The sequence below is a fragment of the Protopterus annectens genome, chromosome 8.part1, assembly GCF_019279795.1.
Source record: "Protopterus annectens isolate FY-2018-M chromosome 8.part1, PAN1.0, whole genome shotgun sequence".
In the NCBI taxonomy this organism is placed as follows: domain Eukaryota; kingdom Metazoa; phylum Chordata; order Ceratodontiformes; family Protopteridae; genus Protopterus; species Protopterus annectens.
The window spans coordinates 300,853,608-300,870,592 of record NC_056742.1 but is presented as its reverse complement, the minus strand read 5'-3'; the positions used below and the strand labels follow the sequence as shown (position 1 = coordinate 300,870,592).

The 16,985-nt window shown below is 44.9% G+C and overlaps 1 protein-coding gene across 1 annotated transcript in view; it reads left to right on the top strand.

Annotated features, from left to right (window-relative positions):
• LOC122810120 (transcription initiation factor TFIID subunit 4-like) overlaps positions 1 to 16,985 on the top strand; it is a 1,443,428-nt gene that overhangs the window by 373,382 nt on the left and 1,053,061 nt on the right. The window contains exon 3 of the mRNA XM_044081596.1: positions 6,537 to 6,543. Coding sequence (XP_043937531.1) covers positions 6,537 to 6,543 — 7 coding nt within the window. The remainder of the gene's footprint in view (positions 1 to 6,536; positions 6,544 to 16,985) is intronic.

The following is a 16,985-nucleotide window of genomic DNA, read 5'->3' as shown; positions in this document are numbered from 1 at the left end:
CGTGGCTTTGCACGATTTTGTGCATAGCGCAGCATCAGGCAGCTCCGCTTAATTGGGTTTAAACCATTCTCGGCTGCACAAACTCTGCTCTTCACTTTTTCCCTTAGAACTGATCTAGTTCTCATAATAAACACCCTATTCATACTCTAAAGCCTGGCACTTGCTCACTAAAGCAATTATATAAGTCAGCACTAAAAAATTAAAAGCACTACACCCTCACAAACTCCCCTTGAGTACCTTGTTCCCCATTGGCCCTTTTTTTCAATTATAAAGGAATTCCCAATACTATTCTAGCATGTCCAAAGGTCAGTTGTCAATCTCCTCTCCGGTCCAGCTGGTGAATCTGGGAATCTTGAGGCAATGTTACAACTGCCTCATGTACACAGACAACCCTTTCCTCCTCCCAACAAATTCCAGCACATGTGAGAGATGCAACCATGTAGCCAAACTGGATGCTAAGCTCTCTCAACTCAGTACTGGCGTAACCAGTCAGGAGGAGAAGGAAACCTCACTCACTACAATTCCAGTTTCACATAGACCTACCACAACAGCAAGCCAAACACATAAACACACAAAAACATACTTGGAGGCTCTAAATAAAAATTTGCTTAAGCAGCAGAGACCCCAAAGCAGACAGCCAAGCAACTGCTACCCCAAAACAAAACACGTCCAACACATAGCTCACAAAGCCAGTGTGCCAAACAGTCACAGCCCTTAAGGCTAAACAACACACCTGATACACTTGTAATAGGTGACTCTATCATCAGGCACACTGATGTCCCGCTCACCAGGCTGAACAAGGAGAAGGTCACGGTGAGCTGCCTGTCGGGCGCTAGGATCCGCCACATAACACAAGCACTCAAGTCATTCCAAGGCAAGTACAAATATGACTCAGTCATTGTCCAAACTGGTGTGAATGACCTGAGACGTACCTCCCTGGACTACATGAAAGGAGACATAGAGGTGCTCTCTGAGCATGTAGCCCAGGCTGGTATGACCCTGACCTTGAGTAGCATCTTACCGTCACCAAGAATGATGCCACAATATGAAGACAAGATGATCAATTTCAACAATTGGCTTATGTATTGGTGTCATTCAAAGGGGATCCAATGCCTGCCAGCCTGGGATGACATGCTCGACAAGCCACGATGCTTCACTAGGGACAGCTTGCACCTGTCACCCCTGGGCTTTCAGATATAGGCAGAGGCTCTTGCCACCCCCATAGTGCCTATTTTAGGCAAGGCTCAAAAGACAAACCCACCTCCATAGGTATCACAAGGGTTAAGAAACTAAGAGTAATGCTACTCATCGCCAGAAGTCTAAACCTCAAGATGCACGCACTCGAAACTCTCCTTAGCATGGAGTACATCGATATCTGTGCAGTAACAGAAACCTGGTTCAAGGCTCCCTAGAGCACCCCAGCACTGCCAGGTTATACCTCATACCATGCTTTTCGGCCCCCAAACTTGGACCGAACCACAAAAGGAGGGGGAGTATCAATATTCGTCAAAGATACCCACACCTCCAGGTTGGTGGCACAGCACAAAGCATCAGAGACTATCCATGTGCAACTAACAGTGGGTAAAACTGCCTTCCAGTTTATAGCCTGCTACAGACCACCCTCCCAAACCCAGGAACCCCACTCAGCCTTCCTGAGAACAGTGGAAAATATGAAGGTCTCTCCAAACACCATTATATTGGGTGACTTCAACTACCCAAACATAGACTGGGAGCATTACTCTAGCTCCAACACCCTAGCCCAAAGGTTCCTAGAATTTATAAACTCAAATGCTATGGAACAACTTGTTACCACTCCCACAAGAGGGGAAAACATACTGGACCTGATCATCACCAACATGGGGGCTCTATGCTCCAGACCAGAAGTGTATCCCTCACTGGTAAGATCAGACCATAAACTAATCTCACTGGATATTCGCATCCCGACCCCACCCCCTGCCCAGAAAACCACAGTGAAAAACTTCTCTAAAGCAAATTTCACACTCCTCAAAACCGAGGTGGAATTCTTCAAAGCCCCCAGGCCTGTGGAAAATACTGCCCAGACCGCAGAATCCTTTATAAATGCATTCTGTGAACACCTTCAGGAATGCATGGATCATGCAATCCCATATAAAACCAAGACCCAATCCTCCAAAGGCAGGCGTCCTGTCTGGTGGACCCCAACCATAAACAAAGTATACAACAGAAGGAGGAAGCTACTACATGATAGAGCAAAATCCCAAAAAGGGAAGGTATCTCTGATCAGTATTAGCAAAAAACTACGGGCACTCATAAAATCGTCTAAGGCCAGCTTCGAGAGAAAAATTGCACAGGACACTAAGGATAATCACAAGGCTTTCTTTAGTTATGTTAGGAACCTGGGTGGGAATTCCCAGATATGCTCAGAATTGGTCCAAAATGACAAAAAATACACCGAACCCACAGACATTGCCAACATCCTAGCTGACAGGTTCAGCGCAAACTACCCACCAAAGGGCAAATATCTATCCCAGCAGAGTGCTGCCCCCCTGACATCTCAGATGCTCAGGTAAGAGCTGCCCTCTCCAAAGCAAAAAACACAGCATCAATGGGACTAGACGGTGTCCCGGGCTGCGTCCTACATGAACTCCAAGAAGAGCTAAACCCAAACATAAAACTACTGTTTAATCTCAGCCTTACTACAGGATATGTACCCAAAGAGTGGCATACAGCAACAGTGGTCCCTCTCCACAAAGGTGGTGCCTCAATGGATCCTGGAAACTATCGCCCCATAAGCCTGACTAGCTTGGTCTGCAAAGCTATGGAAAGGATCATCATGGACCTCATAAATAAAGATATTGGGGACCTACAGACACTGGATCCTATCCAGTTCGACTTTGTTAAGGGCAGATCCTGCCTCTTAAACCTGGTCAATTTCTTTGAAACAGTCACCAAGGCCATTGACGAGGGGAAGGTGGTCCACACAGCCTACCTGGACCTCGCAAAAGCCTTCGATACAATACCCCACTCTGGCATTATAGATAAGCTCACCAGCTTAAATATAAACCCCTATGTCACTAGATGGGTTGCAAACTGGCTCAAGGACAAAACCCACATGGTTAGAATTGCTGGAGCCATGTCAGACTCCAAACCAGTTACAAGTGGCGTCCCACAAGGCTCAGTCCTGGGACCTCTTTTGTTCGGTATATATTTCTCGGAGGTACAGGCCAACACGGAAGGACTGTGGCTGACCAAGTTCGCAGATGACTGCAAACTAGGCGCCATAATTGACTCTCCAGCAACCACAAGCATCCTACTAAAGGGCCTCATAGAAACAGACAACTGGTGCCAGAGCCATGGCCTCAAGCTAAACGCCAAAAAGTGTATAGTCATCCCCTTTGGCAAAAACAAAGTGCCCACAAATTACCACATAGGTGGTAATCCATTAAGTATGGAAGAAGTAATTAGGGACCTGGGGACCCAAGTTGATAGCAATCTCTCATTTGAAAACCACGTGGCCAAAGTGGTTAGAAAAACATTTTATATAGCCCACCTAATCATGAAGGGATTCACATCTAGATCAGGGGAGATCATTGTGCCTCTTTACTCATACCTCATCAGGCTCATAATTGAGTACAATGCCCCTTTTGGGATGTATCTTACCAGACACCTGCAGCAACTGGAAAGACCCCAAAAGTACCTCACCAAGAGGATCAAAGGGCTCAACCAGATGCCATATGCTGCCCGGTTAAAGAAACTCCAGCTCTACTCAGTGGCATACCGCCTGCTCAGAGGCAATCTGTGCCTGACGTATAAAGCCATGTCCAACCTGGAATTAATGGACATGCTGCACCTCAGAAAATCCAAATCCCATCGAGCTACGCACTCGAGAGACTTGAACCTCAGCACTGAAATAAATAGGACATGTTGGAGGGACAGATTCATAACCCAGAGGCTCCCTTCACTCTGGAATAAAATCCCATTCCAGGTTAGGCAGAGTCCCTCATTGACTCTCTTCAAGAGGAATCTTGATGAGTGGATGGTAGATTGTAGGTGTAGGGTTACCTGGGGTATCACTTCTGTATCACTGTTAGACAGAGGCACAGTATACTAACCTCGAAAAAGGGCATAGCAAAATTCATTTAAAATGGGTGGCGAAAGCCAAACACACTCTGGCTAGGCTTATAAATGCCCTAGGGCAGATAGCCTAGTATGAACCTATGAACCTATTTATGGTAAGTGTGCACAACTGTACTTTCTTTATTATACATTATAGAGGATTATAATCTGCTCTGTGATCATAGCCAGCTTGTGTATTTGAGAAATAGATGTCAGGAAGTTCACTTGAAGAGTGGATCCAAGCAAAGTTCAAGAGGTGAATACTGACCTTTTGTTAAAAACCTACAGAAGAGGTGCATTATGACTGGAGAGTTCCTATCATAATTCTTTTTAGACAATGGGCTTACTGTACATCAGCACCTTGACTGGGGAATGAGCATTTTCTAGTGGGGTATTAATGTACAAGTAATGCCCACTGAAAAACATGTCTGCCACTTCATAGCAACATATCAAGCCCCCGTGTAGCTCGGACTGAGAAAACGGAACTGCTGCCATTATTTTACCGCTTCAGCTGTTTAGCGAGTGTAAAATATATTTAAAAAAAAGAAAAAAGAGAAACAAAAGTGTGCGTGTGTTTGTCTGTTCATGTGAGTGTATGCGTGCATGTGAGTTAATGCGAGAAAGAGCAAGCCATTATTTTACACTCGCTAAGCAGTGCTTTTGCTGTTTAGTGAGTGTAAAATCTAAGTGTAAAAGAAAAAAGTGTGTGTTTCGAAGAATGAGAATGCATGCATGAAAGCAAGGTGTGTGTGTGTGTGCATGAAGACTGAGAGCGATCCAACACTGGCAGCAACAGCATTCAAGAGGTTTACGTTTACGTACTTCTCTTAAACAAATGAATATAACGTAAAATAAAGGGGGAGCAAACGCTTGAAGCAGTGTATATTCCTATTTTTAAAAAATCAGAAAGCGGCTGCAATAGAGCTTATGTTAGCATGCATTTTCTGAAGGGCAAGGGTGTGTGAGTGGGGTTGGTGGTGTCTGTGTGACAGAGGAAAATACAGTATAATGAGGACCACTGGCAGTAGCAAATGAGGTTTGCATACCTCTCCATCTTTTAGCTCAAGAAATGGGGATAATGCCTGAAATGAAGGAGAAGAAAGGCTCCAAAATAGGAACAGATTAAAAAAATATAAAGTTAAATAACAGGATTAGTATTGACATGAATTTTCTGAGGGAAATAAAGTCTGAAAGTCAAATGTATGTCATTATTTAGTGACTTCCATCCCCAAATGACTGGCAAGAAACAATTTTAGCAGGAAGGGACCAAAAATAAAGCAAATATCTAGATATATATTTTTTAAAAATGATATATTTTAGATGAAAAATGCTTCCTCCATTTACATGTACTACAGCAACTTAGAAACATTAGGCGGAGGAACTATTTTACATCCAAAATATATATAAAAAATATATAGTAATAAAAGTAATATAAATAAGTAAAACGCAAAAGTTTTACAGAAAGCCCATCCCCTCCAGGGTGTGTGTGTTAATGTGTAATTAATGCCCTTCCAGGGGTGTAGAAGCTGTCTGCCTGGGGCATCGGGCCTCACAACACCCCTTGGCAGGCATTAATTACACATTAACACACACCCTGTCGGGCATTATTACATGCGTATTACACAGAGCTTTAGCTGCCTTCAGTATGCTGCTAGTTAAAGAAAAAAGGCATAGGGAGTGCAAAGTATTTTACAGGTTTGAAAAACGTAAAACCCTTCGTGCTGCCAGAAAGGTAGCAACCAAGAAGTCAAGTGTCCGGAGTAAATTATTGTAAACACTGTTATATACTTCAATCTGCCATGATTTTTCGTTCATTTGTACGTTTGTGTATGAGATACAATTAAATGCTTTGGGCACTACTTTGTATTTTCCACTGTTAATGAACTAGCTTGAGACTACAGCTTAACAGCTCTGAAAGGTGCTTAAAATTTTAAGCACCTTTGTTACTTCAGTCATTTTGATGTCCTGTGTGCAGCAAAGACTAATTCCAGAAAAGCTGTTCATTGTTAGTTGATTACATTATGATACCACTGGCTCCCTGTCATCCAGCTATCAGCCCTAGGAGCTTTTTTAATTTGTGCCAGAACATCGTCTGCTAAAAATAGAATTGCACATTATAGGAAAAAAATACAATAAGCAAAACAAAAATGTCATCTAAAAAAAACAATCAAAAAAGCAATAAAAAAAGAATACATATTTTCACAGCAGCCAAGCCCCCTGCACCTTCCAGTACTACTTTGACTCTAAATATGCTGTCTTTGAGGTTGCATACTTTAGTAGTGAGAAGAAACTTCCTTGTCCTCAATGTTTAGTGTTATCAAACCTAGTATCACCACTGTCTGTGATAAAACAGCGTTAACGACTTTATCTGAATGAAACAATGCTCAGTTACACTACAGTCAGTGAATTGTTGTGCTCTCATTTTTTTTCTTCTTTTTTAGAGTCAAGGTAAAAGTACAGGGAAATGCAATAAATGCACTGGAGGGACAGTTGAAAGAGTCTAGTGATTAAGAAGGAGATGTAAAATGTAGTCAATATATTTCAGAACAGAAAAGGTATGAAGTTGAGATGCGCTGCCTTCTAGGATGTTAAAACTGTTGTCAGTACTGCTTTATGAACTACAACGAGGAATGTACATTTTTATGCGTAGAATAGATTCATTCCATAAAAATAAAGAATGACAGTGGCAGATGTTAATGTCAGGAAGCATAATAAATAGAGAGACAGTAGATGTAATATAACCTTTATAAGAGCTATATTCCAAAAAGGAACTAGATAAACTGTGTACCACATGATATGCAGATGACTGAAAGTAATAATAGCCTGCTGATTTTATTTATTTATTTATTTTACATTATCCTAAAAGCTGTGTACTCATAATATACACCTTGAGTTATCTGAATAGTAGCTGGGGGAAATGTCTATGGATTGAAGATTGAAAATTGTAGAGTTACCTCTAATTCCACTTGTTTGACACATTCCATGCTGCTTTCTCTGCTTGCACTCATTTCATTAGCCCCACAAAAACCCAAAAAATGTCACAGGCTTCCTCCTGATCTCTTCTTTCCATCTGTTTATGCCTCTCTATCCATTTCTGGAGTTACTGCAAGGTTTGGGTCATTGCCGTGCAACACTTGGCTTTAATCATTTTATTCTGTCTGGATCATCTTCCTGTTTTTATTTATAATTGATCTCATCTGTCTATTTTCCTACAGACTCATTACTGGAATATAATTTTGTGTCTTGCAAATATTTAGTTGTGCTGTTAACCACTTATGTTTATGGCAGTCACTTTCAATCAAAATTTGAATACAGACTTTTGTGCAGGAAAGGGCTGTCTATTTCCTATTCATGAACAATTCATTGTATTCTTTTGAAAAATTAAAACACTGGTGTCTTCTGCACTGTTGTAATTGGATGAGATGAGAAGTATTAACTGAGTGGCCTTGTGACGCCCACCACTGTTGCCAATGCGTCATGAGCACCAATATGTTTCATCCCCACACTGGGCCAGTAATCAGGGAGTGTGAATCCTCACCACTGACACTGGAGAGGGATGTGCTCTTGCAATACAAATGGATACACTCAGTATTTCCAGATGCAGACCTCTCTGCGTCAAGTACAGATTTCCTAATGAGCACACAGGGAACACACTCAACCCGGGGTCTGGATGTCTCTATATCTGTCTCCCTTCAGATCCCTAGTAAGACTACCCACTGCTACAGCTGTAGGATTAGGTTCTCAGCTGAGTGTCCAAACCAAGTCCTGCAGCACCCTGTCTGTAAACCCAGTGCTTTGTGCCCCTGCCCCAAATAGCTAACACACACACACTCATTAATATTTACTTTTCACAGACACATCCACACACCCGGGAAAGTCTGACACAGGTTTTCTAGCTGTGCCCCTTCTGCCCAGATTATAAGGTAGATTCACTGCCACCAGACACTCCACATTTAGCTACTCTAAGGCCCTTAAAGGGTGTCAAATTGTACTGTGTAATATTAATACTAATACAAATGGTAGTAGTTAACCAACATTGCTAGGGCTTCTGGAGTGGGCCCACACAGTGTCCCCAAATAAATGTAAGTACTCTCAAAGGTTAATACTTTCTAAAAAAAGATCAACCACAATGAAAAGTTTAAATATATTTAATAATAAATAATAAAAGAACAAGAAAATACTAAATACATATCCACAGTAAACCACAGAGTTCAAATCACAGAAAATATTGAAAACAACATTGATAGACTCATACAAATAAAGAAAAACAACCTCTAAACTAAGCGTCACTATATTCCTGACTGAATTTAAGAAAATTTACTGTTCCCTCATAACTTGCTGGGGCAAAGCAAGATGAAATACGTGAGCAGTCTTTCTAGTCAGGCTCCTAAACAGAATACTCTGTAGTCTGAGATTACTCCCTGTAATATTTAAAATATAATTTCCAAGAGGGCTGGCAGAATGACCTCATCTGGTTACCTGATTCTGGGTTCTCACATTATTCCCTTTTGAAGCTGAGGCAGGGACTGAACATGGAAGGCTGCAATATACATCCAAATGTTTATGGCAGTGCCTGGAAACCTCCTTTTTTTTTCACTGAGCTACTGAACAAAGGCGCTGTCCCAGACCCAGCATCTCTGGTCCTGCTAAGCACTTTCAGTGATTTAACAGCTCATTTACATTTCCCTTATTTTTCTTAAAATAAGCCAGCTGGTTAACCTTAGTTGTGCCAGTGTCTTCTATTAAAACATATACATTTAATTCAGTTACCATAATACATGTACATTTCTCTTAATTTCAGCATGGTGCACTGTTGATACATTTTAACACAATTAACAAAAGCAAAGCTCACAAATACATTTCAGCACAAGCATCAGTACAGATCCAATTTGATATACAATTATTTACAAAATTCCAGGTAGCTGTACTGGCACAAGTCATACATCCACTGCTCTTCTTCTCCCTGGGATGGCAGGCAGAATCTCCTATCGTCACATCTCCCCCCCCCCGCCACCCCTTTGAAGACTCAAGCAAGTTTTTCAAGTGACCCTTGAGAAATGCGGCTTGCGAGAAATAAGCCTGTCTGGGAATATGTTACCCCATTCCCTGTCTTGAGATTCCACCTGCCTTTGCAATGCTGACCCTGCAACAGCGTTGCACTGTCATATCATGTGCCTACAACCCTAGGCAAATACCATGTAGTTAACATCACTGACCTTTCTTACCACCTTGAAGTGTCCCTCCCAAGCTGCCTGCAGTTTATTGTGTCTGACAGGCACGAGAACCATCACCTGCTGCCCCACAGCATACTCTCTGGCTCAAGCATTCCTGCCATACCAGACCTTTTTCTGCTGTTGGGCTGCTGCCAGGTTCTCCTGGGCCAAGCCCATGAGCTCCCTAAGCCATATCCTGAGGTTTAAGACATATGCCACAACAGACTCCATGTGGGATTCACATTTACTCTCCCACTCATCCCAAATCAAATTTAGAAGTCGCCTCACCCTATGCCCATACAGCAACACAAAGGGTAAAAAACCTGTGGATTCCTGGGGCGCTTCTCTGTATGCAAACAACAGATGGGGAAGATATCTGTCAAACTCTTTCTTAAACTGGTCTGCAAATGCTCATAGCATGGTCTTTAGTGTAGAGTTTAACTTCTCCACAAGACCATTAGTCCGGAGGTGGTAGGGGGTGGGCTTTAGGTGCTTAACGCCACTGCGCACCCACAGACAACCCAGCAGGCGTGACATGAAATTGGCACCTCTGTCATTCAGTATTTCTAACGGGAAACCTACCCTGCTGAAAATCTCTAGCAGAGCATTTGCCACCTTCTCTGCCTCGATGGAGGACAGAGCCACTGCCTCAGAGTGTCTGGTAGCATAATCTACTACCACTAGTATATACTACTAACCTGTGGAACTTGGGGTACTCAGAGGCCCCAGAATATCCATAGCAACCCTCTGAAATGGCTCTTCTATCACAGGCTAAGGCATCAAAGGAGTTTTGACCTTGTCTCCTGCCTTGCCTACTTTTTGGTACTGTTTACAGGTCCTGCAGTACCCTGTTACATCCCTGGAAATCCCAGGCCAATAAAAGTTCTGTATAATAAGTCTCCTGGTATGCTTTATGCTCGTATGACCTTCAAAGGGAATGTCATGGGCTATGGCTAGAAGTGCCAGATGGTAGGTTCTGGGCACTTTCAACTGCCGTATTACATCACCTTCTAGCCCTCCCTCAGGGGGTCCACTCTCTATACAGTAAACCTTTGATGTGATAGTGTTCAATCTCGCCGTTTGTTCTTACACATGGGTTCGGAGCCGATCCTCGGCTCCGTGCCGGCCTCTTGCAAGCTCTGCATCGAGAAGAAGCTCGAGACAATCTAATACCCACAATCCCCCTCTGCCTTTACCTCAGATCTAGTTTGCCGCTGCTGCGTTCGCATCGTTGGGAGCTAGCTCGAGCGTCTAAAGCTAAGATATAACTTTATTGTTATATTTTATTGGAATTTCTTATTCTATTTGATATTTCAGTGATATACTGTGTGATTGTGTTGTTGACTGGTTAAATTCTCGGTACCGTTAAGCTGTTTTATCGGTTAGAATTTTTCGGGGCCTACAACCCTTCTTAAATTTGATAGGATTTGACTTTTATACCGGATTTGACAATCTTTTCTCGGATTTGACTGCATTACTGGACTTGTCTTTTACTACTATAATGTCTGATAAGGTAAAATCAGGATTTAAGCGTTGTCAGTGTGGCCAGAAAATGTCAGTGACTGACAACCATAGTTCCTGCGTCTACTGCCTTGGCCCTCTCCACTTGCAAGAGGACTGTTCCATCTGTCACTCTTTTAGTGGGAGGGTCATGACAGATAGGCGCAGGAAACTAATGGACAGAGGTTTATTAAAACCTTCTTTTCAGGAGGCTCTGGATGCTTCTGACCAGGCATCAAAGTCCTCTAAGGAATCGAAGACGTCGGAGCCCAAGTCATCGGCTCCGAGCTCTTCAGCAAAGGTTAGATCACCGGTTCCACAGACTTCGGGGCCGAGTGTTCAACTGGTATCGGTTCCTGAGCCTCGAGTCTTGGAACCGGTGATGGAGCTCCCTCCTTCGACCTTATTGAGGTCGGCTCCGTCTTCGGTTCCTTCAACCCGTTCTTCTTCCAAACTCTCTGATATTGATGTGGATTGCGTGGTGCAGAAGTTATTGGAGCATTCGGCCCTGTCCAAACTTATTTCGGTTTCCACCCAGTTGGTGTCGAAACTTGAAGGCCTCCCGGTGTCTCCATCCATTCCTCCTCCGAGACCTGTTCAGTCTTTGGAGCCGGAAGAGGCTGATCTACTGATTGTGGAGCCCTCGGGTCCAGAACCGTCTTTTTCTCGGTCTGTTCCTCTCACCTCGACTCCGTCGGACCCGATACCGGAGTCTCGGAGCCGACGGTCTGTCCTTGGTTCCGGGGCCGAGTCGAACCGGCGTTTGGTTCCAACTCTCCCTCGGGGCCTCGGCGCGGATCGATTCGGCTCCGTCCTCGGGGTCGATGCCTTCGGTGCCTGTGTCGGGGATTCTTCCCATTTCCTCGGAACCGGGAGATTCTTCGATGCGGGACCCGGGGGCGTTCGACCTAATGAGGAAGGTGTTGTCTACCCAGACAACCACATCAGTGGAAGCAACCTCTCCTCCCCATAAAGGGCCGTTATCCTCCTCTGCACCCACGGCCACATCCAAGCGTCGGGCACCAGTGTCTCAGCCACCCCTGGAGGGTGCCCCCTCTTCCTTGGAGGCTTCTTCGGATGCTCCCCACGAAGAAGTCCCTAGGAAAAGATTGTGTAAGAGGAGACACTTGGATTCTCCACAAGAATCCTTGACATCTGATACTGACTTAGATGAGTCAGAAGGGTCCCCTAAGTCACCTTCGGAAGATGTCTCTTTTTCGGACATATTGGAGATCCTGAAACAGAGAGGTGACTGGCAGTCCCTTCCCCCTTCTGAGGATGAGTCAGTTTTGCTGAAGGCATTTGGTGCTCGCCCTTCCTCCTCCTGGGTCACTCCGCCCTTTGATGAATTAATGGAACTAATTGCTCGAAGGGCGTGGGAGGCTCCTGACACAGTGGAACCAGTCCCAAGGAAACCAAATAAATAAATCACGGCACCGCAGGACAAGTCCTACCTGACAAAAGGAGTTCCAGTGGACGCTATGGTGGTGGCAGCGGCCACGAAAAAGGAGATGTCAGAGTCTTCCTCATCTGTCCATCCCCCTAATAAAGATTCTAGGATGATGGATAGGTATGGGAAGCGCATTTTTAGTTCAGCGGCTTTTTCCATGCGATCCCTGAACTATTTGACCCATTTTACACGTCTACAGAGGGATCTAGTCAAAGAGTTGGGAGATACCCTCCAGGGTACTACAGATGCTGCTGTGTAGGAGAAAGTGACAGCACAACTTAATACCCTTACATCCATTGTGAACTCGTCCATGAGGCTGATTTCCTACGCAGCCGAAGGTTCGAGTAGGGCAGCAGCTTCAGCGATTGCTCTTCGTAGACAATCCTGGATGCGCTTATGTTCCTTTGCGGAAGCCTTCAAGTCTTCCTTTACTAACGCCCCATTTGACGGTGCCACTCTCTTTGGCCCCAAAGTAAAGGAGACCCTTACCCGGTGTGAACAGGAGGGAAAGACTCTGTCTGCTGTCGGAGTCCGTTTTTCCACCCCAACCAGACCGTACCCCAAAGGGCAACGTGGTGGAAAATGTGGTTTCAAAACCCCAAGGAGCTTTCTCAGGCACACAGGAGATGCCCCTCTAGAGGCAGAGGAGGGGCAGAGGTGGAAGATGCCGCCCAGGCGGCAGAGGGGGTCCGCAACATCAAGGTGACAGGGATACACTCCCTGGTAAACCTTTCCAGCACTCCTGAGAGGAGGCCTGACTGTCCTGCTCTGGAGGCAGTCGGGAGTCGCTAGCTTTATACCCTCAGGCCTGGCAAAATGTAACTACAGACAAGTGGGTAAAAGCGTGGTTACCAGAGGTTACAACATACCCTTTCTATCCCATCCCATTCCAAAGAAAAGACTCCCAGATGTACCGCCCCATCTGCGAGAGCCAGCAGCTATAGAAATTTCAAAGCTGCTAGAAAAAGAGTCATCCAACCAGTCCCAGCGGACCAGCAAGGATTCGGGACTTACTCAAGGTTCTTTTTAGTTCCAAAGAAAACAGGGGACTGGAGGCCCATCCTGGACCTGAGCTACCTCAATACCTTCGTCAGGAAAGAAAAGTTCCGAATGGTCACGCTTCAATCGATCCTTCCATTCTTACAGAAGGACGACTGGATGTGCTCAATAGATCTAGAGGATGCATACTACCACATCAAAATGGCCAGGGCATCCAGAGATCATTTGCGCTTCCGGCTGGGGGCCAGTCACTTTCAATTTCGAGCCCTGCCCTTTGGTCTGACCTCAGCCCCCAGGGTCTTCACCAAATGCATGGCAGTGGGTAGCGTCTCACTTGAGACGCCAAGGATTCTAGGTGTTTCCGTATCTGGACGACTGGCTCCTTTCTGCCACCACCCAGCGTCAACTATTACAGGCCAGAGACTTTACTCTTCAACTGTGTGTTCACCTAGGGATTTCCGTAAAGTTCGGAAAATCCTTACTTCAGCCATCACAAAATATCTTGTTCATAGGAGCAGAATTAAACACACGTCAGTTAATTCTAAGACTTCCCCCAGAAAGGATACTATCACTTCAGACTCATATACGTCTTCTACTCTTGTCAAGGAAATCTCCAGCAAAGCTGGTACTGAAGGTGTTGGGACTCATGTCAGCCTCCCTTATTGCAATACCCTTGGGAAGGCTGCACATGAGAGTCCTACAATGGCTACTGTTTGCACAATGGTCGTTTCAACAGCTACCTCTAACACACGAGATTCTTATAACGAAGACATGCAAAACAGATCTAAACTGGTGGCTTCAAACGTGCAACCTTTCCAAGGGGAGGCCATTTGTGCTACCCACAGTTACGGTGACCACGGACGCTTCCCTGATAGGGTGGGGGGGCATCTTTCAGGGACAGACAGTCCAAGGCGAATGGACCAATTTGGAGTACAATCTGCACATCAATGTTCTAGAGTTGAGGGCAGTGTTTCTAGCGTTGCAACACTTTGCTCCCCTTCTTCCTCTGGGAACAATTGCAGTTCAGACGGACAACATGTCTGTAGTCTGGTACATAAACAAGCAAGGGGGAACCAAATCCTATCAGCTATGCAGAGAGGCCATGAGAATCTGGCAGTGGGCGGAGTCCACGGGTCGCTTTCTAATAGCAACGCACATCCCGGGGTCATCCAACGTCATAGCCGACAGGCTGAGCAGAGCTATTCTGTTACCGCACGAGTGGTCCCTAAAACAGTCAGTAGCGAAAAGGATTTTTCGCACGTGGGGCCAGCCTTCCTGCGATCTGTTTGCGTCTCCAATGAACGCCAAATGCAGGAGCTACTTTGCCCTATTACCCCCTCCAGGGGAAGTCCCCAGGGACGCACTGGTTCACGATTGGCCCCCGGGACTCCTGTACGCATTTCCTCCATTTCCTCTGATACCAAAGTTTCTCCAGAAAGCCAGAAACCTACACAGGACAATAATCCTCATTGCCCCATTCTGGCCTCGTCAAATTTGGTTTCCCTTCCTGAAGACACACTGCATTCGGGGACCCTGGATTCTGGACCCAGAGCCAGATCTATTGACTCACTCGTCAGGGGCTCCCCATCCCGCTCCTGTCCCTCCATCTAGCAGCTTGGCTGCTCCAATTCTAACTTAGCCAGGTCTGACCTTTTGTCACCAGCAGTTCAGGATATATTGGTGGCTTCTCATAAAGCTTCCACTACTAAAACATATTCTAGTAAATGGAAGCGATTTGTATTCTGGGCGAATACACACCAAGTGGATCCTTTTATAGCTCCTTTGAATAAAATATTAGAGTTTTTAACGGACTTATTCCATCAGGGTGCTTCTCCTGCTACACTAAGAGTTCAATTGGCTGCCATTTCAAATTTCCATGTGGAAGAATGTGGGGCTCCTGTTATGGCTCACAGACTTTGTAAAGCCTTTTTAAAAGGGGTTTTTCATATTAGACCACCAGTCAGATCTCCTACGTCACCTTGGAGTCTAAACTTGTTGTTATCTAAATTAATGTTGCCCCCTTGAACCTGCCTCTTCTTGCCCATTAAAATTTTTGTCCTGGAAGACTCTCTTTTTGGTAGCCATTACTTCTGCTAGACGAGTATCTGAACTTCAGGCTCTCTCCATCAAGCACCCTTATTTGATCTTTCACTCTGACAGAGTTTCTCTTCGAACAAATTCATCCTTCCTTCCCAAAGTGTGTTCGATTAACAATATTAATCAGTCCATTGAATTACCCACTTTCTTCAAAAATCACTCCAACAAAATGGAGTATATGTTGCACAAATTAGATGTTCACAGACAACTAAGATTTTACTTGGATAGAACAAAAGATCACAGAAAAACTGATCAACTTTTTGTGGCCTTTGCTGATAGCAGGAAAGGACTAGCGGTTACCAAAAGAACTCTTTCTAAGTGGCTAACGGATTGTATAATCTATGTCTATGATTCCTCAAATCTAACTCTATCACACAAACCCAAAGGACATTCCACAAGGTCAGTGTCTACATCTCTGGCTCATGCAGCCCGCCTACCACTAGATGCTATTTGTGCGGCTGCTACTTGGTCTAAGCCACATACTTTCATTTCTCATTATAAGGTAGACAAGGCTTCTAGGGACAGGGCAACCTTTGGTTCCACTGTGCTCAAGAACGTCCTTCCGTGAGTTCCTCAGGAACAAGGAGCTAGGGACGCTACCCATGTGTAAGAACAAGCGGCGAGATTGAACACTATCACATATAGAAGTTATGTCCTTACCATAACGTTCCATGTGGAGTGTTCATCTCACCTTTGTTCTTACATTCCCACCCTCCCGCCCTAAAGAAGAACGTTCTTTGATGCCTGGCCAGGAGCATCCTGCTGCTGCTGGCAGATGTTATGTACATGATTGACATATATATATATATATATATATATATATATATATATGTCTGTTTCTTCCGTTATATATATATAGTTATATATACACTTATTTCTGTGCATATGTGATGTAAGCATGAATGTGCTCTCTCTGGAGATTGGTTTGCTTGCAAACTAGATCTGAGGTAAAGGCAGAGGGGGATTGTGGGTATTAGATTGTCTCGAGCTTCTTCTCGATGCAGAGCTTGCAAGAGGCCGGCACGGAGCCGAGGATCGGCTCCGAACCCATGTGTAAGAACAAAGGCGAGATGAACACTCCACATGGAACGTTATGGTAAGGACATAACTTCTATTTCCAGTATACTGATTCCCCTTTTCTTTGAGAATCATGTGCCTCCCTAGCTACCTCCCTCAAGCCTTGTAATGTAGGGTCTGAGAGCTTAGCCAGTCTCAACTCTCCCTTTGTAACCCTTCCCAGCTGCCCTTCCACAGGAAGTCTGGTTTCTTCTGACAGTGGGGCTGACTGTCAGCCTGGGTGCTACCACTCATCTCTGCCCTTGCAGTCACTCTGTCCAAGGGAACATCAGTACCCACCAGCAGCTGTGGCTCACCTTCAGTCTCACTGCTACAGGGTAGCTCCCTCATTGAAGTAGCCACATCACCAGTCTTGGCTTCAGGTGTGCAGTCTGTCTGGGTCCCCCCCAGGCTAACAGACCCACATACTTGTCACCAAGCCTGACTGAATGGCACTGCATGCACACAAGGTACTGCATTATCAGAATCATTTGCTATCAAGACATCTGAAGAGAGATCCTCAAATGCTTCCTTTTCCATCCCTCCCAGTCAAGGTGAACCCTGACCAAAGGCAT